General features: G+C 42.0%; 1 protein-coding gene across 1 annotated transcript in view; it reads left to right on the top strand.

Moving 5' to 3' along the window:
* The window catches only part of ahrra (aryl-hydrocarbon receptor repressor a), a 64022-nt gene extending 37036 nt beyond the window's left edge, over window positions 1-26986 (top strand). Inside the window, exons 3-8 of the mRNA XM_062441682.1 lie at window positions 13693-13814; window positions 18029-18118; window positions 21335-21479; window positions 21838-21971; window positions 23099-23307; window positions 25628-26986. Of these exons, the coding sequence (XP_062297666.1) occupies window positions 13693-13814; window positions 18029-18118; window positions 21335-21479; window positions 21838-21971; window positions 23099-23307; window positions 25628-26774 (1847 nt within the window). The 3' untranslated portion in view covers window positions 26775-26986. The remainder of the gene's footprint in view (window positions 1-13692; window positions 13815-18028; window positions 18119-21334; window positions 21480-21837; window positions 21972-23098; window positions 23308-25627) is intronic.
* The last annotated feature ends 224 nt before the right edge of the window (window positions 26987-27210 follow it).

The following is a 27210-nucleotide window of genomic DNA, read 5'->3' as shown; positions in this document are numbered from 1 at the left end:
CATTTTAACTATTACTTTTAGCTAATTATTTATCCATTACTTTCAGATAATAATTTTAGCATTTTCTATTACATTTAGCTGTCTTTCAGCCATTTATCCATCACTTTTAGCTACTTTAAATAATTATCAACTACAACACAATTTTTTACTTTTTAGATATGTGATTGAACCATTTAGCCGTGTGTACCTAATTATTTCAACCACTTATCCATTACTTTTAGGCAATTTCAATCATGTAAACATTACTTTTACTAAAACAAAATGTCAATATTAAAATGATAACAATTTCCATTTTGTCCAATTACTTCAGCCACTCTATGATCTTTCTACAGGTACATAAAGGTTCCCCTTGGGTGGGAATCACAGGACTAAATGAATAAACAGCAAAGTGACGCGTGACCAAAAAACCGAGGCTGTTAGTTTTAGCACCAGAATGTCAAACTATTTTTGTTTTGTTTTGTGAGGATAAAAAAAGCATAAACATTTAGATCACAGGTCAGAAAGAAAACCAAAAAACCATCAGTATATCAACCCAATCCTTGTTATTGTCCAGCGTATTCACCTGACAATTGTGGAGAGTCTTTCTACTAGACTTTATTGCTGATGAGTGGAACAGAAAACAAGCCACTATTTACAATGTCCTAAAGTAAGAGGGAGACATCCAGGGCCTCGCGTGAGTTGATCACAGTGACACCACTGTGTTTTAGGCTGATAATACTTTCCAAAATAAGAGATATTGCTCTTGCCCTGGAGACATCCTGAAACTATTGCTTAGGAATTCCTGTGGTTCCTCTCATATTCGTATCAGCTGCAAGCAGAAAATACTGCAGGACGCGTAGTACAACACAGCACAATGCAGCTCCAGATAAACTGCTTTGGAAACACATGTTCTTCAGTTCAGACATATTTGGTTTGAGGTATCTCAGTTGTGGTTTTCCCGACTTGAAATCACATTAAAAAAATATTGATCCTCAATTTTGTTTAATGAAATCTTTTTTATTTAAAGATTTTCCTCAGGAAGAATGGGTAGCTATAATATGTGATTCATGAAGATTCAAGCTAGCTAAATATTCATGGTTAAACCAAGCTGTTATGCTGAAGTTGACTTTGGAGCTTTCATTGGATAAAGTAGCTACTTTAGTTTCTGAGTTTAGGTTTCAAACCACGAGACTTCAGCCTATTTTACTCAGCACCACAGTTAGATTTGAGTTGATGACACTTTGATGATATTGGTGGGGAAATCGGGCCATTGCGACATCAGAGAACAAATATTGTAGATAAAAGGAAGACAAATAGAGAAGTAGAAGATTGATGTAGACATCACAATTCGTGCGCAAGATATACAGCTACTTCTCTGCAACTTAAAGAGGAATTTATTATGTTTATGGATGACGTAGGTACAGAAGCATTGAGATAAACTTATTATATTTCCAAAGTTGTACCTTATGTGGAGCAAAGATAAACAGCCATGATTATATTTTCTTGTCACTTGGCTAAAAAATGGGTTTTCAAGAGTTTGAAGAGAATTCCTTTGACCTTACAGCCAGGAGCGTGCGGAGAGTAATCCTTTAAATGGAGTGAGTTACAGATAGGCAGATGTGGGCCCTGGTCCAGCGGTGTTGCCCACAGGACTCAGCTGTAGGGCTCCACCAAAGAGCCGAAGTGCAAGTTTATATGCTGCTGAGCCCAAATGGTGGTTTACTGACACAGGGTGTTATGTGAGGTTCATTAGTATGGAGGCGATAATTGCAAGGGTTGCTTTCGAAGCGTGCCGTACATAAGGCCCTCGTGTTTAGTGCTTATTCTTTCCCTTTGAAAGACTTTCTTGTGTATCCTCTAGGTAGTTCAACCCAATAGCATTGAAATACAAAACTTCCAGGAGTCATGTCAGGACTCTGCACACTGGTTTTGAAGACTTTGACAGATATATGCATGCATCTCAGTTTGATTACAGTTCTATCTCCAGCATAAAAACAAATATCAGATGCACATGATCTCATCTTGCATTTCAGCCAGGGTTTAGATGTCTTTTTAAGTAACATAAATCCCAACAAATCAAATTATATAATGACTGTTACCTACTATTTACATGAATTGAATTAGCCTGCAATATTTCCCCTGAAATGCTTTCCACATTTATGCCCTGTCTTAGCATTGCGTTGTTATTCTTCACCATCTGCAGATTTCTACAAAGTCTCATGCCATCATACTCCAGCAATCAACCAACATTAATATGAGCCGAGTTTTGTTTTCCTACAGTGGTCTAAACGCGGTTTCAGAGGCTTATCCACCATGACAAAAACATTTTTATTTTGCAAATATAATGTATATATTTGCACAAAATGTTGGCAATCATCTCCAAAACCCACTGGTTGAAATGCATTTTAGACTGGAAGCCTTATGTTAAGTTGAAAGCAGCGAAACAAAGAGTTCAGGGTTTGTGTCTGTTTATGTGATTCAGGGACACAGAAGCTTTTGGGTCAGTGAATGGAGAGACCCGACCCTGTCTACTGACACTGCTGTGCCCTACTGTACTCTGCCTAGCTGTCCAAAACAATCCCTCTTTTTTCTGGTCCAAATACACACACACACACACACACACACACACACACACACACACACACACACACACACACACACACACACACAAACACACACACCATTGTGCCCAACTTTGCTTCCATGAGAAGCGGAGTCTCATTTTAGGACACAAGGAGATTTAAGCACATGGTGATGAGATCATCTTTATGTTAAAACACAGCAATGCACACTAACAATTTACTGTGTTGTACACACACTCACACACAAAGAGCAAAAATGAAGGCTGACTTATCCATTAACACAAATACACTGTATAAATATAGACACATGCAAAGAAACTCTTTTTTTTTTGCTGTAGTTTCGTGAAAACTTCCATTGCCTAAAATACTTCCCTATCCTCTAATTTTAGCCCTACCCTTCTCATCACGAGTGACCATATCCCAGTTTTCACAAAACAGTAACACTTCTGCATACAGTACACTGTGTTAAGTAATCTTGTAAGAAAATTACAATCACAGCTCAATGGCAAGAGAAGTAGCTTGTTTAGGGCATGGCTACAGTAACTCATGGTTCTGTGATGACAGAAGGTGTTTGTACTACGCCTTGATTTGTACACACAGGAATTGCATAAAACTATCCAGAAAGCTAAGTCAAGGATGGATGGATTAGATGGTTTACAATGTCATAAAAGATCAATTTAAAGTGAAATGATCAAAATCGGTACACCAAAGGCCAAGATATGCTCTTTTTAAGTAATTATTATAAGTTAGACACTGAATCCTACATTTCCCAAAATGCACCTCTTTATTAGATCCTCCTTGTCTAGTAAATGCCCACTTCTTTCCAAATCCACACTTCCAGGTTTGTGACTCAAGCTTTCTGTTATAAATGTGTAGTCTCCAAACTTAAGCTGAGACCCTGATGACATCACTGTGACATCATCAGGGTTATTTTCTCAGACTTGATAAAGCTCCTCCAGAGCAGTAGACATAATACAACTGTGCTCACTAGAACGTCCCGAATAAACTCACCTTCGAAGTGTAAAACAGGTGGAATGCCCCTTTAATGTAAAACTTCAAACTTTGGATGTTGCTAAGGGGTCTAGGATTACATGCGCTCAAACGTTACTATCTCAACCAGAATAGCTGAACTCAAAATGGGCTCACTCTAAAGGTATTTCATGTTTTCTTTCATTTTCCTTGAATGGCTCACATCCTGCTTAACATTCCTCAAGCTTCCTTCCATGTCGTGTATTTAATATTCGATTGAGCCACATTTGGCAGCTTTGCATGTACATAAAGTCAGAAAAATAGTTCTTCCTATTCGGATCCACAGCCTGTTTGGAAAGGGCAGACAAGTCGGTGTTTGTGTACACTCTGGAAATCTCCTCAGTTGGTTGGGAATTAAGCAAAACACACACACATACATATATAGAAGCTCGTAGCATCACGCTAACACCAGATGCCAGGAAGTGGAGTTGTGACTGAGTGGCATCTACAGCAAAGCCTTACCATGCGTGACTCTCCCCTGACTTTGCCTGTTTTAGCAAGCTTGCGTGATCCCACGATCACTCCCCATGAAGCCCTCCACCCCCCTATATCCTTCCTTCACACACACCATGCACACACACATACACACACACACACACACATACACACGCACACAAACACACATATCGCCTGCTGGGCAATATGACAGGGGGTATATGTCCTCCCTCCCTGTGCCAAATGAAGTGATCGGAGCAAACACTGTTAGTATAAACAGGCTTGGATTAAAGTGTTGTGATGACATGCAATGGCTACAGATGGGAGAATGTGAAGTGGACAGTCACGATATGTCCAGACCTGACAAAGGATGTCTCTCTACACCTCTTATCACCTCATTTATTTTCACCTGTTCTCTCATAGCCATCCGGCTATTATGGATTTTGGAGAGCTGTTATCAATGTTGGACTAAACCAAACCTTCCGGTTGTTTTGTGTCAGTGTTCAATACTTTACAAAATGTAACCACTGTGTCACAGAAATCCAAGATATGTCTTATTCAGAGTTTTACTCTCATAAGGTTGGAAAAGCTTCAGAAAATACAAATTATACCCTCATGTGACACTCAAACTCTCCTCTGAAAACTAGATTATGATATAGTATCATGGATTTTATTGAAGGTTTTAACAGTTTCCAACACTAAAGCTGCTGAATCCATTCAAAATATTATAGTCGGATGATATTAAAAGCTGATATAGGATTTTTAAGACAATCTGTCATGAAACAGATGAATACATATGAAAACACGTCCATGTAAAAACATCTTGAATCTTACAACATAGCGCTACTCTCCAAAACTCTTTGAAGTAATCCGCTTCATTTTAAGACACATTTTTCTGTTATTTTAGAAATACATAAAATATGAATTTATTTTGCTGTGCACGGTTGTAAATCTGTCCTCACTTTCGCAACAATCTGGCCAGTGTCTAAACGCTCATGTTGTTTTTTTCACTAACATGGACACTTTGCAGGCAACGTCATATTTGAGGTTTGGATGTAAAAGCAGCTGAGATGCCTCTGGGATGTTCCAGCCAGCATCCAGTGTTTTCCTGCCGACCCGGCCTAATACCCTGCAACACAGGGACGAGGTGTTAGGAGATAGATAATCAGATTACTGTTGGGTTAGCGTGTCGACTAATGAATTAGCTCTGTCAGAGGCCAAATTGTTGTGTGATATTGCTGGTGAGAACTGCAGGAGATGAGTCACTTGTGCTAAAGTGAAGCTGACAGGTGATGCTAAGTAAAATCACATCAGAGCGAAGCTGTTAGGCTTTGATGTACAAACAGGGTCTGTCTTTTTTTAAAAGTCAGTCCGTCTCAGTGTTTTCCTTGATACTATAAAAGAAAACATGACAGAAATAACTCTATCCAGTGATGCAGTTGCTTGTCCGCTAGAATTTTGAAATATGAGATCAAACAGATGATTCTTTCCTGACAAAAACAATGCTTTTAATGCTGTATGTGGAGAGAAAAGGGGAGATAAAGAGATCTTAAATACTGCATCATGCTACCGCTCTTCATTACCTGCCTCACAGATTGGTCTTGGATACACAACACCTCTGACAGTGTGTACTGACTGACAGGTTAATGGCTTTCATGCATAAAGCATCATGGCTATCACTTGATCCTCCTCAACCCGGACGCATTAACCACCTCACACCCATTTAATTACACATTTGTTGGCCTACTCTATGTGTGTGTGTGTGTGGATTCTGCAAGACACATACTGTATAAACTTTATGTTAATACATTTTTCCCTGTTCTCCGTTAGAGTTTCAGCAAGGTAAAAATACTTCTATACTCTACTTTGTCCACCCTTAGCATTGCATGCTCAGGCTTCATTTAACTCAGTACAACTTTACTCATTAGTACATTTAATGAGCCACTTTGTACTTTTTCTTAACTCAACCCCCTCCCCCACCACCACCACCCAAAAAAAGATGCCTGAAAGTGCAGCAAATCAACACTACTCGTAGAAGTTGTAAAGCAGTGGTTAGCATTTGATTAGCATTGCGTGTTACGGCCGCATTAGTGTAGTTTCCCTCCCATATGGATTCAGCCCGAGGGACCATCTGCCCATTATTATTTGCCTCAATGGGCCGAAACGGCACCATAATCTTTTTAACAGATTACCTTCTCGTTATGGAGAGGCTGTATGGATAAGGGGGAAAAAATGCTAAAGGGATCACTGGTGAAATCAGCTTTTTTCATGAAAGGTGTGGTTCCTTTCCAGAAAACCTGTTGAGTGTTCTGTTTACAGCGACCACAAAACAGCCAACGATTGCTTTTTAGTGGCCAAGAGGGAGGAGGATACTGTACGAGAGGGATAATCCAAGGCTTGATGTGTGTGTGTCTCTCTCTTTCTCTCTCTTCCCTGTTATTTGGAACAATGTGAGTGACACCAGCTGGCACGCAACACAAGGAAGTAGCATTTTTGCTGAAGTGGAGGTACACGAGGTGCCGTAACCTCCGCTTTCCTCTCCGTCTTTCTTTTTGCCCTCCTCCCATCTCGTGCAGGAATGCAGCGAGACTGAAACACAGGGGTAGAAAACTGATAATTATTCTCTGAGTTGTTTGACTTGTCTCAAGTATTTCCTTTTTCAGTATGAATAAGCAGGAGAGCCAGAAGTGCTGTTGCCTTTTCTAATGAACAACTCTGACCCGGTGGTAAATAGTGCAGGATTACTGAGAGACATGAGCCAGCTACATTTACACAACACTTTATGATTGTTTATTCTATACATTTTGAGCTGATGTTCCTGTGCTCTGTTCAAGTCTAGATTTAGTTTAAGTGAATTGACTGTACTTTGCTAATAACTCACCATATACAAGACCATCCTCATGTAAAACATAAATCCATCTCACATGTCACATCTGTTTCCAAGCTTTTTGTTTGTTTATAAAGCATGAGACATTTTCATTTCAACATGATCTCCTGTTAAACTCAAAATCAAGGGACTTTACAGCATCTAGCAAAACGTGCACTTTACAGTTTAAGGGGAAAGCACTGCGCGTTTAGTTCGAGGCCCGCCGCAACAAACATCTCTCGAGTCTCAGACTGCTCGTGAAAATGGAGATCGCGCTAGTACAGAAATAGAAGGCCTGTGCTTTATTGTGGCCAGGTGGAGTTCCTGAATGCAACTCGTATTAACCACCGACTCCTTGAGAGAGAGCAACAAACCACAACCATCCTCATCAAAACAAGAATCCAAGGAGAAGCTATTTATAGAGCGACCGCGCAAACACACACAAGCATGCAGGAGCTGATGTCTCTCAGTAATGCAGTGTATCTCAGATGGGAATGTGAAAAACAACTAGTTGGCTTCTATCTTTAAAATATAAAATTCCCACCTTTGTAAAGTGTTGTTTTATACATTTCTAGCATCATACATGTGTGAGTGTTTGCTAATAATTAAAGAAGTATTTCAGTGGGGGTAGGGAATGGGCTCTCTGCTGGAGGGTAAGCTGTGTTTATGTATCTGGACACTGAGTAGCCCCACAGGGGAAAGAATTATGTCACTATTTGAAATACTCTATCAGAGGAAGTCTGAGATAAACATAGAAGCAAAGGAGACAAGTTGAAGAGAGTGGAGAATAGACCTTTGCCGAACAATAGAGTTTCCCCTTGACTCCTTCAAAAAGCATTTCCACTGTGTGCGTGTTTGTTTCTGCAAACTCCGTATACTTATGCTTCAAAGTGTGTACATGCGTGTTGTCATTTAGCCTCCGGGCGGGATATATCGCTGGGTTATGTGTGACTCATGAGGGACTGAGTTCACCCCCGCTGAGCAGACCGAGGGGGCCGGGGTCGACGTTTGGCCGGTGGAACATGTCAGGTCCCCTGCAATGGCAGGAAAACTAGAGCGTCTTGTTGTCTTCAATTAGAAAACACACTGTTGCATTCATTTGGGTACAGTCAAATAAAAAAAAAAAGCCTTTCCTGCATAACAGGCTCATCTCACGCAACACATGCCTGAATGCAGTCAGTGTGGAGCAAGCGGGGAGCGAATCATCATTCCTCGCTGAGGCACATTGTCCTTGGGCCTCCATCCATTTGCATTCTGTTAGTTTTTCTAATTGTCTGTATAAATATTGCACCACGTTGGCCTTATGTTGTGGTTAATTTTCCCAAGGCTTGACAGGCCAAATTTAGGAGTGTTTAGACAGCCCCTCAGCATGTGTGTTACTCTTTCAATGTGTTCATCAGACAAGCAGTCTTTCCAGCAGACAAACATCATCCTCACATAAAACATGTGCACCACAATAAGTCATGCTGTCTATTTATAGAAGCAATTAAATGACTTTCACGTTATGATTGCTATAATAGTCCTACAGTGTGTGTGTGTGTGTGTGTGTACGTGGAGAGCACATGGCGCCAGTTTTTATGTGTAGTGAAGCCACATACAGTAGCAGTATACACGCCAGTAGATACAAGATACATACAAGTCTGTTTTGCCCGAGGGCTCCTGTGTGGAGACTTATTACTCCTGTACAACACGCTGATTGGTACGTCTGCTTGCCAACCTAAACAGAGAAGTGGAAACAATCGAGTTTACATCCTGACCTCCATTTTGAGTGATCCTATTTGCTTTGTCATAATATAACTTCCTCTTTACTGTGGTATCTAGACGCACAACAAAGGCCTTTGTTTAGCTTCTATTCAGGAATCAATTTTTTTTTACCCTCCCTCTCTTCAGTGATAGGCTTCCTCTAGCGAATGCACGCTCCCCGCAAAATCACTCTCTCACATTATAATCTCGTCTGAAAGATCATTATTTGTGATTCCTGCCCTCCAAGAAAAGTACTTTTTTGTGGATGTTGTTTTACGAACAGATGAATGGAATTGCTCTTAATCCTAGGAGTCTTATATGTGTGGAAAACAAAACATTCTCATCCAAAACAATATCGGAAAGATTATGAACCCTCAATCCGGTGTTAATAATGGTGTCCAGGATGATTGAAGATTCATTATACATATATAGCCTATATCCAACCACTTCCAACAACTGGAACGGTACGAAGTGGAAAACTCTGCTCCTGTTTGTCTTCAGAAAAATTATGAAGATGCCAAAAACTTTCTTCGAGTGAATCTTTTTTATTTTTTCTCTCTTTGGCTGCCATCCTTCCATTTGAAGCCACATTGCAAAAACAAGAAAAAAAAAAGTTGAAATAGTAAGGGTTGGATTTGGACAGGGCGAGATCCGGACATTTGATCTGTGGCAAAATGAAGTATTAGCTTCCATTACAGTGCAGGCTTAACCTTTTTGCGGAGCACCATTGAGCGCTTGCCAGCAGTCATCAATATTTAACAGCTGTTGCTATTATGAAATTCTTTATGGGCTAATGTGGCTCGCCGGCTTGCACGCAAGGCCTTGGCCGGCCGCCAGCACCCTGTCAGCAGGAAGGGGGGGGAGATTGACAGACGGCTCGCTCGCGTGACAACCAGCCCTTGATCAGCCAGCTTCTCTCTTTCTCTCCCTCCCTCTCTTGCTCTCTCTCTCTCTCTGTTGGTGTTGCTCTCTCCGCTGTGGATTTCCTGTGCCTGCGGAGAGAGAGAGAGAGAGCGAGAGAGAGAGAGAGAGAGAGACAGAGAAGAAGAGCGCTGAGGGAAGTGGGCGGGAATAGGCAAAGGAGGTGGCTGTAAGCCAACCCAACCTCAACACACACACATGTACACACACACACACACACAGTTCTCTCTACTCACGCAAGCCTTGTGGGAGGGGAGGGACTGCTTCTCTGCACAGCGCTCGCATGTTCAGGTCCAGAGCTCTTCTTTACAAGACAAACACACGGCTGAAGAACAGCTGCCAAAAGGTGGCACCCACGCTGCTGAAATCAGAGTGTCAGAGAGCATGAACATAGATGAATAACATGGACGTGTTTGAGTGTGGCTCCCACTTGTTTGTGGAATTTTTATGTCACTTTGAGAAGGTTAAGGATTTTCAAATGTCTCTATGTCTAAGTTTAATCTTGACTTTAAGATGGTTTTTGGAGCAAAAACCACCTGTTTGATTTGATTTGTGGCACTATAGCATACAGACTGAAAAGTCAGAGGTTATAACCGTGCAGCAGCTGGTGTTGTGTCTCTGAGCAGCCATGTATGAACACTTTTCTCCTGCTCACTGCACATCGCTGTGGATAGGAGCATGAGCTAAAGAATGGACCAGGAGTAACATCTACCATTCAGTTCAAAATGCATAGTACTACTCACTACTCTACCACTCACGACTAGAACATCGGCACCGCAACTCGGGAGTCGTGCAACACTCTTCGGCACTCTTCAACGTGATGTCATGCCACTTTTGAATCCCCTCTAATGTATAGGGGGTTGTGCTCAAATATTCATCGCTGCATTTTTCATCATTTGTGAGACATTTCATTGTGTTTTATCTCCATTATCTCCAGAAGAACAGCATGTCAGTGACACTCTGGGTCCAAAGAGACATTTCTGCCCCCCCCCCCTCGAAGGACGGTTGCTTCCTTTTTTTCTTGGCCAGTGTCTTGTCATATTTTTCTTTTTTTGGCTGTTATTGGGAGTGTGTAGAGGAAGTGGTTTTTGAGGAGCGTGGTGTTGAAAACAGACACAAACGCAGCCAGACTGTGCTGCACACATCCGTGTGCTGCATGGCCGAACTCATCTCACCCCCTAGAGGCTGCAGATAATAATACCTGATAACCCACACACAAACACACACACACACACACACACACACACACACACACACACACACACACACACACACACACACATAAACACATACATTCACACACTCCACTTTTCTTATGTGTTGAAATCTTGTCAATTTATAATCGGTCTTGGAGATCTTTACACACTTCTCCTAATCTCTTTCCATCACATTCCCTTTCATACCATCAGATTATCTTTTCATTTCAACAAATCAAACTTTCATCTGATGACAATAGAGGCTCGCCCAGGGTGTTCTCTGAGCAGCAGCGGGATAATCAAAGATCAGATACGCCTCTGAGTCATTCCAATGAGCTCTCCACTCCCGAGACAATTGTGACTTAAATGGGGCCTAATATTCGGTGGGTGGTCTCAATATTTTGTATACTTAGTGGAAGTGGAAAGACGGACCAGGCCGACTGAAGGAGCTAGACACTTTCAGCCTCACCCTTTGGCACCGTCAACGTCCCGCTACTTGTCATTTTTTACTTAACACCCTGTCCTCACTCGGAGCACATAAACGCCTCACCATTACCTACTCTGTTTTCCTTTTTAGACCGGAGAAGGAGAAAATAGAGGCAAAGAAAAGCAAACCTCAAGACATGAGCAGCAGCGAATAAAGCCTGTATTGTTGGCAGAGGAAGTGCCAGTGCCGATAATTAATCATCCTGCGTGTTTGTCTTTCCCGACGCAGCATCCTCTCCAAAAGCTGCCGTAAGAGAGAAAACAAAAATACATGAGTCGTTGAAGGAGGAAAATAAAGACGCTTATTAGATTCATTTCCCCCTGCAATGGTTTCCACTGGTTGGATGATAATGCAGTGATTGAAGAGCGTGGTTTTTGTATGTGTGTGTGTGTGTATGTGTGTGTGGGGCTGTCTGAGTCTGTTTGTTTGTATGTGTTCGCACCTAGCGGAGGTGATGACAAAATACTTAACATTATTACTGGCGTTTATGAGTTTGTGAAGCGGCCGTGGAGTTTAGCCAGTTTTTTGACAGCCGAGGCGCTCATCGCGGCCTGTGTTTTTTTCGTTGTTGCGTGAATAAACCCGCTGATGCAACTTGGGGGGGTGGGGTGGGGTGGGTGGGTAGGGAGGGGGGGGGGGGGGGTTAGTAAATGATTGAAACATTAATCCATACAAAATGTATGGATAAAAAAGAAAAACGCATTAGCTTTGCGTGCTTGGGACGGGAATTAAGAGAACGGAAACTCTTCCAGCGTCACGAAATCGGGTTGTCAATCGCCCGCGATGCCGAGTCGAACAAAGAAAGGGTGGAGAGATGAGGTTTGAGGAGGAGGAGGGTAGAGGAAGGGTGGATTGGGGAGGGGGGGACACAGGAGGATAGGGGAAGGAGATGGTAGAAGGTTAAAGGGGGAGGAATGGAGTCCGTAATGGGGTTATTTGGTGGGGGTCGGGTCGATACGAAGCATTTGGAAGATGCGTACATATACTTAGGTAGTTTTCATAATGAGGCCGCTGTGTGTGTGTGTGTGCATGTGTGTGTGTGTGTGTGTTGCGTGACTAATCTGTGCCTGCTACAATGAGTACCGGAGCGAAGGGCTGATCTCTTGGAGTGAGCCACATGCCCCCTGACAGCACACCCATAAGAGAAACACGCAAACATGCCTCCAACACGCAACACACACGTCACCAGTGCACATGTGACAGTTCTGCACGCCACTGTTGTATAGGCTAATTGCATATACACACACACTCCGGCATGCATGATAGTAGGTTGGCCTTTTACTCCATATACGAGAGAGACAACATGTGCAACGGCTGATGGAGTGTGACTCAATTGTGATATTTTTGTATCTTTGAGAGGTATTTCTCCTTTATAAATATCAGATAGAACAGAAGAGCAGGACAGTGAAGAAGAGACAGGCTGATGTTGCGAATTTCAGCACAACCTGTGTGAAAAGAGATTCTTTTATCTTTCATCTTGATATTTTCTTTTCACTTCTGGCTGATTGAAAAATAAGAAAAATAAAGTGTTCTTCATTTAGCGTCAGGCCCTTAAGGACCCTTCACAGCACCCTACTTTGAGATGATTAGGATAAAGAAGAGGTCAGAGGTCAGGCTCGGCAAGAGAACAACAGCACTGGAGCTGAAATCAGTTTAAATCAATTAAAAACTCCTGCAAATACCTAAATGACTCCTTTTTTAAAATACAGTTTTACTTATATGGCATTTTATCAAGGTAACCTTCTAAACTTGCTGGTTTTCAGTTTCATGAGCAGATTATGTTAGATTTATAGGCTGAACTTGAACTTTTTGTTAGATTTATAAAAATGGAAAAACATTTTTAAGCTTCACGCCACTTAAGAATCAGATGTGTTAAATGTTCTAGATCCTGCCTACTATCTCACTCTATATCAGTCGGCTTGGCATTGCATGTGGCTGTATCGTGTGAGAGGAATCCCGTAAAGTCGTGAAATCCTCCACTGTTTTGTCTTGTTCAACAGGCCCACCGCACGGTAATACCTGGCATTAGTGCAGTTAATGCAGTGCAAAAAAGGAGACTGTTTTCCTGATATAGTTAATGTGTTCGCCACATGTGGGAGTGCCGGTCCGGCTCTCTCCTGCTGCCATAACGCAGAGGTTGTCGGAGAACTGCCAAACATACTTTGGAAAACATAATCATTATTGTTATCATTCTTTGCTTGTTCTCCGTGTTGACACGATTCTCACTGAGCCACAACGCAATATATTTAAGTCAAGAACTCAACAGATGGGATGTGATTTTATTTTCTAGACCCTGAATATGTTTTTATTTTCACCTGCACGCTAACCGATCACAAACGAGCTCTTTTACTCATTTTCTTTCCATCCTCAAACCCGCTGCTATGAATATATTGTGTTAATTCATCTTCTTGTGCCAGCCCGTTTATATTTTTCTTCTTCTTCTTTTTTTTATAGGAAACCCAGATACCAAGATCTCCAGGAAGCACATCATCAGTAACACATCCTCTAACCCTGAACCCAGGAAAGAGAGCCTTCCAATGGGAACCGCCGTTAATGAAAGCGGCCTCCTCCTGGAGGTAAGAACCCGAGTCTCTCTAATTAGGGAAAGAGACGTTGATATGATGAAACCTGAAATTTGACATAGCATTTACACTTCATTAAATCAGGTAAAGAGGTCTGTTGGGTCGTACCCTTTCCTGCCTCCTGCGCGTCACTTTTAACGAATACTCGCAGGCGTTCATACACGCCATTAAATTTGTGTCTGAGTGAATGTGAATTGGGAAGGGGGGGATGGAGGCTTTTTTTTTTTTGTATCTGTGTGTATATGCGTGTGTGCCCTTTGCCCTTTGCCCTGACCTCATTCGCAGAGCTGTGGTGTTGCGTGACACAAGGGTGAGATGGGAGTGTCAGAGCTGATGAAGGAGGTGGGGACTCACACACCCTGGCGGCTTGAGCAGCCAGTCAAATGTGTTTGTGTGTGTGTGTGTGTGTGTGTGTGTGTGTGTGTGTGTGTGTGTGTGTATGAATGCGTCTCTGTCTGAATGCATGTGTTCATGTGTTAAAGTGAGCAGAAGAGAGTGAGAAGAACACACCAAGACTGTCAACAGTAATCAGAGCAAACACGAGATTTGTTTTTTGTCAGCTGACCTCCGACCTCCGAAGAGGGGCCTTGAATCAGATTGCAACTACACATTAATTATAAGTGCATATAATCACTTACCTACTCCAAACAAGTGCATGATATCAGGGCATCTAGTTGTACTTGGCAGTGACCAATAACACATACACGCACATATTTGCATATTTTGAATAGATTTTACATAAAACCTCGTTTGATTTCCTAAAAAGGCAAATGTTTCCCATTGAAGGCAGACCAGACAGTTACAGCAGCATGTTACATGGGGATTGTCAGACCATCAGATCATTGTTACAAACCCAACATCCTAATGGCTATCTGTCAAATAGCAAATTATGACACTGGTCGCGGCCCAACAAATGCGAGCGCACGCACACACACACACACACACACACACACACACAGAGACGAGCCGATCCAGTGACGCTGCTGTTAAAGTGTTAGGTCGTCTCAGTGGGATGGTAAATAAAAGGCTAGATTGACCGTAGTGATGTGCTGCCTCTCGTTGCGTGACTCAATCTGCACCGGGGGGCCTCACAGCAAACTGTGCATTAGTTGTTATGGTGATGGGATCCCAAGAGAGGGGGGAGACGACTCTGTTTGTGTGTGTGTGTGTGTGTGTGTGTGTGTGTGTGTGTGTGTGTTTGGTGGGATTGCGTGTCTTAGTATGTGTGAGTTATGGTATTTGTGCTTATACGATACGTGTGTTTGACAGGTACATTTACAGATGCTTGTGAGAGTGTGTGTGTGGGTGTAGGTATGTTCGTGTGTGTGTGTGTGTGTGTGTGTGTGTGTATCATCCTGTGTCTTTCTTTATGTGTGACTAATGAAACCAATAACTCTGAAAGTTGAAACTCACTGCGGCTGCAACATTTTCCAAAACATCTCTCAGTATGTCAGAATTCCCGTATTATTCCAGTATGTGTGTGTGTGTGTGTGTGTGTGTGTGTGTGTGTGTGTGTGTGTGTGTGTGTGTGTGTGCGCGTGGGTGTTTCTGGTGGCAGAAGGTCTCTGTGTTTGTCATGACCTCATCATCACCGCTTTCATCCTGCTGTGACAGTTAGGCACCAGGAAAACCAAAGAAACCCTGTTGAAACAATGAGAAGAGGCTGACCCACCGCCGCCATCTCACCACCTCCTCTCTCCCCTCCCTTTCGCCTCTAAATCCAGTGAAAATATATTTTATTTTGGGCTCTGCGTGCAAAGCGCCTCTAAAGTCAAAGCTTTTATTCTCCCAGGGGCGGTTATGGGAGCCGGGGGCGTCGTAGTTACAGATATGTGGCGGAGCGGGCCAGCAGCAGGTGCCTGTTTCCATTACCTAAAGGCTTTAGTATGTGAGCAACTGAGGGAAATGTGAATGGAGAAAACATGCAAAAACAGCATGCAGCAAAGTGCAGCAGGATCAATACAGTCTTTCTTTCTTTCTTTCTTTCTTTCTTTCTTTCTTTCTTTCTTTCTTTCTTTCTTTCTTTCTTTCTTTCTCTCTGTTATATCATTACAGTTGTATAGTTTTTAACAAAAAAAGTTCTGTGAATTAATGTTTACGTCTTATTCCAACATGTTCCCGTAATGAAAACAATATATTTGCCAGGCAACCCATTTTGCAAAGCCAATTACCGTAGAGAAATAAGCCCACAAAATACACTGTTTTCGTCTGCACACGCCCTTTCAGGTCACAAGTCCGACGTCTATTTGTTCCAGGAGAGTAAAAATGTCAAAAGTGAAGAAAAACGAGTGAAGAAAATGGGTTGCAGAAATGTATCGTGGCATTTCAATGACTTGGAAGAGGAATAGAGGAAGGTGAACCGGCTAAATAAACCTAAATGAACCCAACATGTAAATTTTGGCCTTTTTACAGCCTTATAGGCAACATCCCATTCCTGTATATTCAGGACAAAAGCTTACTATGCTACAAGCTTTCAAATGCTTGGGGAAAACATGCTCTATGACTGGATGTAAATGTTTAGCACAGTATATGAATGAATTACATGCTACGACGTTTTGATTGGAAGAGGTACAACGCCTCAACACCTCAAATTCTTTCCAACAGATCCCAGATAGTTAAATTCTTGGTCTAAAAACCAGACGTTTTGGACAAACTCCACTGTTTTCATAAATATATTAGATTTGGCTCTCATTCTGTTACCAGATGTTTTGAAGCCTCAAGTGACCAATAGCATGCTTTCATCAGCAGTGAAGCTATATTGATCACACGTCTCCTTATCTCAGTTACAGAAGCTTCAGAGTGGTCCAGAAGTTGTGTTAGTTTCAGTGTGACAGGCTCACTGTCCAATTCTCGCTCAGGAAGTGCTGAGTCAGGTTCAAAATCAGCAAGTGGCCGTATGTACTACGTATCATTTACTTTTGAGTTTTCAGAGAAAGCTGTGTGTCTGAATATGTGTGTGTGTGTCCTTTATGGCATGATCGTGCGACAGTTAAGGTTGTCAAGCAACATCTGCCTCTGCATTGAGATTTTTCTGTCTCAGTGTGACTCAAAGTGAGTATGTGAGTATGTGAATGAGTGTATAAGCGTGAATTTAGAGGCCGAGGGGAGATATACCACGTAAACACACACGCACACACACACGCACATGCAGGGGAAGACCTGCGTAGTCTCGCAGTAAAAGAGAGGTGACAGACTCTGGCAGCGGCAGTCACGCAAATCCAGTCGCCTTTCAGTTGTCACACTATCACAGCTGTGTGAACGCGCAAACACACACACACACACACACACACATGCTTCCACATATCCTTCCTGTACTTTTTTCTCCCTCCTCTGCTTTTTTCTCCCACACTCATGCTTCCCTCTCCAGCTGTGCGTTCCTCCTCATTTGACTGCTGTATATTTATTTAAAAAATTTCGTTTTAATCAACACTCTGTCTGTGTAAGTGGTGTTAGCCAAACACATTATTTCCCCTCGTGTGCATGGGTGTGTGTGTAAAGAGGGAAATTGGGAAGGAGACTGTGTTTGTGTCTGGGGTTTATCTGCTTTTAATCCATGTGTTTGGTATCACAAATCAAAGCATGTTCCCAATCAAACAGACTTAACTATCAAAGTTTTAGACTTATGAAGTACATAGCTCAGTCATTACATCTCTTTGGGTGTGTACAGTATGTCATCTTCAAATGCATTGCTTAAAAAATACTGTTGATCTGAATTCTACCAGATAAAAAAAAAATATTAAAAAAGCAATATTTTGCATTAGAAATCAGCAAGTTTTATTTGGCCCGCTCACTTCCGTAACCATCTGTCTTTCATTCCTTGTATTATTATATCTTTTGTTCCATTTTTACTGTTATTTGCTGTTTCGAAGAATTATGGAAAGAATGATATAAATTGAACATTTTGCTATAAAAAAGGCTGGCTAGAGTCAAATTCTGGCTGCCTTTTGTCTCTGGCTTAAAACTTAATTGTACAATAATGACTGTAGCCACAGTAAGGTAGCAAATAAAAGCATTTGACTCTTGAACTGTGTCACTGCTGTGTGCATACAATGTATGACTAATGGCTTCTAAATTTAGCTTTGAAAAGATGGCACAGATAAAATGTTTGTTTGCCAATAATGTGTTTGTTACACTTGAGTTTATTTGCTGCATGAGCTGCTCTGAGTCATTATTATTTATTTTCTCTTTGTGTGTGTGTGTGTTTGTAGTCTCTGACAGGATTTGCCTTGGTGGTGAGCAATGATGGGATGGTCTTCTATGCCTCCTCAACCATTGTGGACTACCTGGGATTTCATCAGGTGGGTTGAATCTTTCAGTTATAGTTCACCTGTACAATAACTGCAACATATAATAAATACAGCAGCATCATTGGAAAAGGATTTTGTTTTATAGAAGAGCATCAGTGTTGAATGCCTGACAGAATCGTAGTCAGTGTCAGCTTTCAAAACCACATTATGTTCTTGGAAAAAGAAAGTAGGTTGTTAGCTGAAACAATGATAATATTAATCAGGTTCTGGTTGGGTTGGTTATGTAATATGTAACTTTTTCTTGGCTGTGACCAGTAACTTCTTGGTTTCCAACTATCAGAGACATTGTTGATATAAAATCTAAATTATTGAGCTTTACAGGTGCCGGTTGGCTGATTTTGTTACATTTGGACATTGCCAGTCTAGCTCTGTCTCTTAGTTTCCAACCTTAATGCTAAGCTAAGCTGTCTCCAGCTACTGTATTTATTTAACATAAAAACATTAGATTGATATCAATATTCTCATCTAACACTCCCACTAACTATATAGTTTCCCTATATCTTTTGGGTGAGAGACACTTAATATCCACTTATTTAAAAGTCTCTTATCTCCACTTCAACAAGTGTCAGAGAGGGATCTGATGTCTGCTTTAACTCTGCTAGTTCATCATTCCCCCTTTTACACACTCAGTCAGTCCTTTATGTTCTTTTTCATCAATTCCTTTCATTTCATCCCACGCCTAAGGAGCCAGAGTATAAAGTCTCTCTGCTGCCTGATAGCTCTATCTAGAGGGCAGAGTGAACCGACTAACTCATGGCTAAGAGGCCACAGAAAGGTGAAGACCTCTGTTTCACCCCGAGAGATACTCTGCGGGTGTCTCAATATGTGTGCAGGCACTGATAAGTCACCAACGGTTTAGCTTCCTTCCTCTCCGGCGGCCATACCCAGCCAGTCATTAATTATGGATGATATCAACACGGCCTCGCCTGTCCTGCGATGCTAAAATCATCCTTCTCCTTCAAAAACCATGAATAAAGTGCTTTTCACTGTTAAAATCCCTCCTTTGCCCTCATGTCTGCTTATACACACACAGACACACACACATACATACACACACTGACACTTTGGGGTAGAAATTTTTCTGCTACAGTGCTTCCTCTTGGCTTGCAAGCAGACGGGGGGCAATAATCCAGTGCCATGAAATCGACATGCAAACCACAGTGGCAAGAAAGATCTTGCCACAGAGTGAGTGTGTGTGTGTGTGTGTGTGTGTGTGTGTGTGTGTGTGTGTGTGTGTGTGTGTGTGTGTGTGTGCGTGCGTGCGTGTTTGCGTGTGTGCGTGTGTGTGTGTGTGCGTGTGTGTGCATGGTAGCATACTGTAGGACCCAGAACTTAAAGACAAAGGAAATTAAAACTGTAAGGTGCATAAAATATGTGTATTCTTGTGTGTTTGCAGCTCAGTCAACAATTTTAATAACACTCTGCCTTTTGGCTGATCACATTACAAAATGGACAGATATTGTTGTTTTTATTCAAACTAGAAACAAATTAACTTTTTGAAAAAAAAGACACTATCAGATATCATGCCATCGGGTAAAATGATTAACGTAAACAAAAGATGTGCACTTGTTAAAATTCAAATTCACAAACTCAAACCATTTCAACAACAACAGGTGCTTTTTTGCATGTCGATGACATGACATGCCCAAGCCAATTTTGTTGTTTTTCTGCAGGGAGAAGGGCCCATATGTAAGATAAGTCAATACATGTCAATCATTTTAAACAACTGAAATCTTAAGAGAGAGAAAAAAGGTACTGACAGGCTAACCCTAACCGTCACCAGAGACAGAAATTCATTGTGTTTCAATGCATAAGGCCAACTTGAAAATTCAAATTATGTAGTTGTCTCTGTACTAGTCAATGCTGTCAGAACTAAGTGCCAATGTTACTGTACACGTGACTTTAAAGACATATTGTTCCTCATGCACAAACCTACAAATGAATGTGTAGTTGACAGTGAACATTCTTTCTTTGCAAGTACACCAAAACTGAAAATCTTATATAAGTGCTCACAGATTCTAATGTTATATTTCAGAGACTGTCATTGCAACATCCCTTTAGTCTTTCCCACATGTTCAACTCTTGCAAAGGAACTATTAGTTGTTTTTAAGTCGTACAGTTTGCCCTTAAGGCCTTGACAATTTGTCACGTAATTCTGACCCCACAATTGTAGTCAGAGAGACACTTATCCTTAATATACCACAGGAAAAAAAAGGAAAGAGAACGCTTTGCTAAGTAGCACCACAAGAAAGCCCTGGAGAAGAGTTGAAAACCTCTGCTGGCCTTTGATCCCATTTGTTACTGGGGCAGTTAGCCTTTGAAGGTCAGCGAAAATATCACTTATTCTCCATTTTTTTCCTTTTTCTTTTCCTCTCTCTGTTTTTTACGAGAAACATAAACAATAGTCACTCGATCCGTCTGTCTGCCTGACTGCCGGTAGGGAACCAAACCACAGGACGAAGCGCTTGCCGAAGACGGTGGGAACAGATTGTGTTTTCAGAGGCAGGCGATCAAAAGCCCTCGCGTGCCACCAGTGTGGAAATTATGGAGAGAGAGCAGGGAGGAGGGAGAGAGGGAAGAGGAGAAGGTTGAACATTTTAGTGAGGAATCTGTCATGGAATGACAGAAAGCAAAGCTATTGCTGGAAAAGAGAGAGAGGCATGACGAGAGTGGGCTGGAACCCGACTCACTCAGTGTGTGTGTGTGTGTGTGGATGGATGGGGAGGGTAAGCTGGGCTGGACTGCTGTTCGGGAGCGGTGTCACGCGATGTTTGACAAACACAGCTGCCCTCAATGGCCCTGCAGCTGCCCTTGGACTCTTACTGTAGTGGGTAAATGCTCCTGCATGTACTTATGAGCAGGCGTAAATGTGCATGTATGTTTTTGCGACTTCCATTGACTTTGTGTGTACAGTATGGCCCTTATGTGTGGGTGTGTGTGTGTGATGGGGGAAGTTAGCACGCTCCCTGTGAATCCTGAGGCAGGCTGGGTGTATCTGAGCAGCAATGACAGGAATTCCCCCCCTCTTCAAATTGCAGCTACCAGCTGCACTGATGGCACTGAGTAGCAAAACATACCGGCCCATAGTCAATCCCATGATGGTGTTAACACGCAATCTCATGTGTCTTTATAACTGTCAGGAGATGGCATGATAAAACTAGAAATGTCTCAACAAACTAACCTTAATGTACTCAATTTTCCCCACAGACTGATGTGATGCACCAGAATGTGTTTGACTACATCCACATAGACGACCGTCAGGAGTTCAGACGCCAGCTCCACTGGGCCATGTGTCCTCCACAGCACCAGGGAACGTCGGCACACCAGGATAGCCAGCTTGCTGCAGGGGCTGGTGGGTAGTTTAATGGGAAGGGAGGAAACAATACTCTTGAGCAATCTGTAGATATGATGACCTTCTTTGTTATATATTTTCATTGCCTTCTTTCATTCGTTCAGTCTGTCAGTATTATAATTTGCCAACCTATGAGTTAGGTTACTTAACATAATTACAATATCTTTTGAAAACTAATATAATATTTAATTTTATTGCTTTCAACTATCCTGTAAGAATAGATGACCTAGTTTTACTCTTCCAAAATAACTGAATAGACCTTTTTCCACTTGTCCTGACTGAGAAGCATTCTGTAGGTTTGCCATTCAAACTGCTACACAAATTTTAATTAATCTTTACCTTCATCTTTCATTTTCAGGTGAGGACTTTGTCGTGAACAGCCTGTTCCATGCTCCAGAGGCAGGGGGAGTTCCCACTGACCTCTCCTGCTTTCTGAACAGATGTTTCATAGCCAGAGTCCGATGCCTCTTGGACAGCACCTCTGGATTCTTGGTGAGTGGTTTGAACCAGCTAAACCGAACAGTAACTTCATAAAAACTTAGAATATGCAATAAAAAATGAGCACGGAGAAAGTGTTGCCCATTCGCAAGCTTATAAAATGAATATGACCCCTCATACTGCAGTAAAACTACATTTTTAATCGTAGTGTGTACAGTTATTCATAGTTGTATTGCGGGGCATTATAAGGTAATTGGGTGCCTGGATAGAGCAGTCTGGTTCATCCCTCATGGCTGTGACTAGAGTGGTTTGGAAAATAGCAGTGGAAAGCTAAAGGCCTGATGAGAGAGCAACAAGACTAAGGGTTTGGACCGTTTCATCAGGGTCAGTAGAGTTCACTGTCACCAAGTCCACTCTGGTTGCACTGACGCTGGCCACACAACAGAAATTCTAGATGGCAATTTCCTGACATGTACTGGAAGCACTTATAGCCAAATAGTGAGCGAATGTTAGTAAGATGAAGTTCCTCATCAGTCAACATAATTGCAGCAAAGACACAATGATTGTAATGTTATGTATGATCCTCTTTCAGAAGGCCAGAGGAACTTCACTCCCCATTAAAAGATTAAGATTAATTGCTTTAATGCGTTGTAGCTGCTAGTGTTTTAGCCACCATATCTTTGGTCCAGACTGAAAGATCTCACCAACTAATCCCATTCCTGTTATCTACAGCTGTACTTTGTGTTTAGTGCTAATTAGCAAATGTTAGCATTTAGCTTACAACAGTGCCTGAGCAAAGCTTTGAGGAGCTGCCAGCATGGCTATAGACTCTTAGTCTTGTTTAAATACTAATGTGTGTGATGTGGTCATCATGTGTATAGTACAGTAAAGTTATTTTCATTAACATTACATAAAATACAATGTATCTTTGGTACAGTATGTATCAAGAAATAAAGGGTTTCACTTTCGAATGTTACCTGGAATCAAACTGAAGACCAGTTTTAAGATTATCACACAAAAGAACTAATAGATATTAACTTTTGAGGGACATGAAACCCATTTGTGTTTAAAAAAGCATTAATCATACATTTTCACCTAGGAGAGGACACAGGTCCGACTTTTAAAGACCATTGTATATTCTGATGTTCAAATCAGTAAATTCATCTTCTCTTCTGTCCCAGACCATGCAGTTCCAGGGTCGGTTGAAGTTCCTTCACGGGCAGAAAAAGAAGTCAGGCTCTGGGGCTTTGATGCCTCCCCAGTTGGCTCTGTTCTGCATAGGTGTACCCCTCCTACTGCCCTCCATTACTGAGATGAAAATGAAGAACATGTTAATGCGAGGAAAGAACAAGGCCAGCGGAGGCGGTGTTATCTCTTCACTAGAGCATGGGTAAGAGGGAGTGAAACCTCATACATGAGCAATATCCATCAAACTTAACTAAAGTTGGAGGGATACTGTATCTTCACACTATGTTCATGTGTAAATCCACTGATTATCTTAATGGGGGTGCTATAATTAAAGGTCATGCCTTTTAACACAAACTTGATGTCTTGGACGCCACTGGTCAATTTGACGAAACGTGAGACTTGATGCATTTTGGCACTGTGTTATGGCCTCTGGAAACCTACACCAATGTGCCTGATGGTGGAGCTAGTAGTAAAGGTCAAAATTTCAAAACTTGAAATGCCACAGCCGCTGCATCATCCGTCCAGATCTGTTGAAGCTTGGAGTTATGATGCACATTGTCACTGGTCAGCCCACGTAATTCATAAGGGATGACATATTCACTTTGCTATTGGATGTACAGTAAGTGTAAAAACACTCTTGCTGACTGCCTTGACTAAAATCCAGAAGGCAAGAGTACAGGAAACTCATTCAAAACAGCATTAAAGTGTTGAAAAGTTACATCACCATCAATCCTCATCTGTTATTTATTGATTTTTCGAAGTTATTGTAGAGATACTTCCTTATTACCAAGCAACAGCTTCATGAGAACACAAGTGTTTACCCCGAGACCCAGTTACCAACACAAACATGAGCCCTTTTCACACCCAGCAGCCTCTGATACCAAACCAACTGCTTGCTGGACGCCTTACCTGTGGCCAATTAGGAGCAAATACATGCCTCGGTTTGGATAAGGCCCTCTGAGCTTCATGCATCATTAATAACTTTGCGAGACTGAGAGGCCAAGAGTTGAGCTTTAGTCAGTACAAGCAGAGCCCGACCACACTCTGTGCTATTCATCCTTGTTCAACATTATCCAGAGCAACAAGGATGATGTTAGTTTCTTTTAAAAAATACCAATTTCTTATTAGCTCACTGCAGTTTGACTGGTCGGATTGGAAACCATGAAGTTTGTTAAGAATTGAGGTTCAAACTTCATGGGAAAACTGTTTTATACAATATACAGGGCACCTAATTGGTAGAAAAAGTACTACAGGTTAGCTATGAGGTACATCTTTTGATATACTGCAATAGGCAATACTTGAAAATAGTATGTAATGCTGTTGATAGATACAAAGTTGTTACCATAAATTTAGCCTTGATGCTGATTTTATTGAGCACAGACAAAGTTATAAAATATACAGTAATTTAAACATACTCACTTCCAGAGCTCTGATTCTACCTCATTGCCTCAGCTGCTGTTATTATGTTTTCTAATCATTACAAAAAGTAACAATCCAGTCGAGAAAGCATAGAGACGTTTAATATGAAATGGCCTTTTTTTCGTAATGGGGACATTATGCCATTAGAGCAAAAATGCATTTGTAAATAATTAACGTGCTAAAGTGGATTACCTCAGCAAAAGGTTCAGTCACATTGCAGAAAAATATGGTTGTGCAGTTTTCAAAATGTTCTTCAGACAGCAGTTCTTTTTCTTAAATGCAGACGCCAAGGACAGCTTTCTCATTACTAACAAAGTTAATTAAACATTTGGAATGTCCAACATTTTTTGGCATAAAAGAAGCCAATTGATTAACTCATTTTATTGTTCACAGTATTTGTGTGTGTGTGTGTGTGTGTGTGTGTGTGTGTGTGTGTGTGTGTGTGTGTGTGTGTGTGTGTGTGTGTGTGTGTGTGTGTGTGTGTGTGTGTAACAAAGAGTTTAAATTATGTTCATCCCTATATTATTAATGACATCCACCTTAATCAATGATTTAGCAGTCTCAATTGATTGGTCACAGTACAACAAGTTCAATGGTAATTGAATTATCCCAAATGAAGAGGTCATAAATCCAAGTGTCAGTCACTCAAAATAACCAAAGTCTGAAACACATTTGCCTTTAGCTACTGCAGTGTTTTCAGAATACATGGAGATCTACAGTACTGCATTGTTCTACATTGTTCTATAAACTTGAAGTGCTGGCTGTCATTGATCTCTGCATTGTGGATGTTGACTCTGTTCTCAATTTACGGATGAGATGAATCCCGGAAAAGATGAGTCACCTCTGGAATGATTCTCTGGTGAACTAAAATGAACCAAACCTAGATATTTGTGCTTTGAGTCATTCATCAATCAGTAGAAACAACATTGAGTTTGTTGATGTTCCATGGATATCTGGGTGGACCAGTGATATTTTAGGAGACCACCTCTTCTTTCTTTGACTGTCATATGTTTTTTAATTAATGATCTCATTCTTATTTTTCTGTAATCCCATTCTCCTCCCCACCCCTTTCCCACTTTTCATGCCCTCCCTCTCCCTCACAGTGAGCGAGGGGAGCACCTCCGGAGGCACTCCCTGAGTGGAGGAATGGGTGATGTTGCAGACCCTCTCCTCCTCTCCTGCCCCATCACTGGCGGTACACAACGAGGTCACCACACTCCCTGGACCCCTCTCTCCAAAGACAACCTCAAGTACCGCCCTGATGGTTACTACAACCAGGAGGAGCCTCTCAACTACTGCAAGTCCTCCATGGATCCCCATAAAGGTCTCAGCCCAGGCCTTGGTGGTGGCTGGCCCATGAGGCCAAGCTCAGGCCCCCTCAGATCAGGCCAGGGTGTTGGCTACATCCCCTCTAACCGCCTGAACAAGGCTGGGCAATATGGGAAACCATACCGCCTTTCCCCCAGCTGCCACAGCGGCAGAAATGGTGAGGTGTTTGTCTCTAAGCTCTACGGTAGCCTCCAGATTCCATCGGATCCAGATGCTTACTGCGTGGACCTGGTGAAGAGCGAGAACGGCTACGGCGAATGCTACGACGGTCATCTGATGTCCGAGATGCCATCCATCAAGGTGGAGCATGACTCGGACTCAGAGAACGGCTGTGATGCCTACGGGCGACCCTGGGGTTGCCGTGACCCAGATGCCATGGACCGTCGCTATGGTAATGGGGTATACGACCAGAGCACTGGCCTCCAGCTCAAATCAGAGCCCGAATATTATGATCCGCAGTACTCGCCCTGCCAGCGGGGGAAAGCAGGCATCAGCCCACCGTACAACAACGGCAACTATCAGAACTATGCAGTCAACAACGGTGGACACAACGGCGGACGTCTGTTAAAGTGTGACAAAGACTTGGGCAATAACACCAACAACAGCCAGTTCAGTCCTCAGAGACTCTCTCACTCAGACTCTCTATGCAGCAACCAAACTGTCAACCTCATGGACACGCACGTCTACCCACAAGAGCCTCACAAGGCCTATATGCACCAGGACTACAACAAGCACGGCACCTATGAGTTCAAAGGTCACGGCCTGATCCATTCAATCAAGCGGGAGCCCATGGACTCCCCACCGTGGCCTGAGACCGGTCACGACATGAGTCAGTCAATGATGGTCGGTCCAAGGAACGTTATGCCGTGTGCGATGAGTACAGGGCCCCATAAATCCAGTCCTTACATCTATATGCCGTAAGAGTGAATTTGGTGCATTACCCACACCATAGATTATCACCTGCCCCCCATCATACATACACACATACACAACAATCAGTGTGCATTATAGTACTTTGTATTATTATCGTTTTCATAAACATGCACCAGCATTACGATAGGACAGTCTTCATATCGAGGATTCCCAGGATGTCAACATTTAAAGTACTTCTTCAATTTGACGAAGAGGTCACAAACGAGGCTCAGGTTCTAGTATTAGTGTTGTGACAATCAAAAATAATACTTTGATGATTTTGTTTGTAAGGAATACATTTTGTAGTTGGTTCCAAGCACTTTTGGATTTAGTGACAATGAGACAAATAATGTCTAGGAACACAGTTTTGTTTTGTTGTATGTGTTGTGCACACCTGGCTTTAGTGGGAGGAACAAAGATTTTGCTGTTAAAAAAAAAAAAAAGA

This window comes from Scomber scombrus, chromosome 20 (genome assembly GCF_963691925.1).
Source record: "Scomber scombrus chromosome 20, fScoSco1.1, whole genome shotgun sequence".
Taxonomy (NCBI): domain Eukaryota; kingdom Metazoa; phylum Chordata; class Actinopteri; order Scombriformes; family Scombridae; genus Scomber; species Scomber scombrus.
The sequence above is the reverse complement of the archived record's forward strand: the minus strand, read 5'-3'. Positions and strand labels throughout refer to the sequence as shown.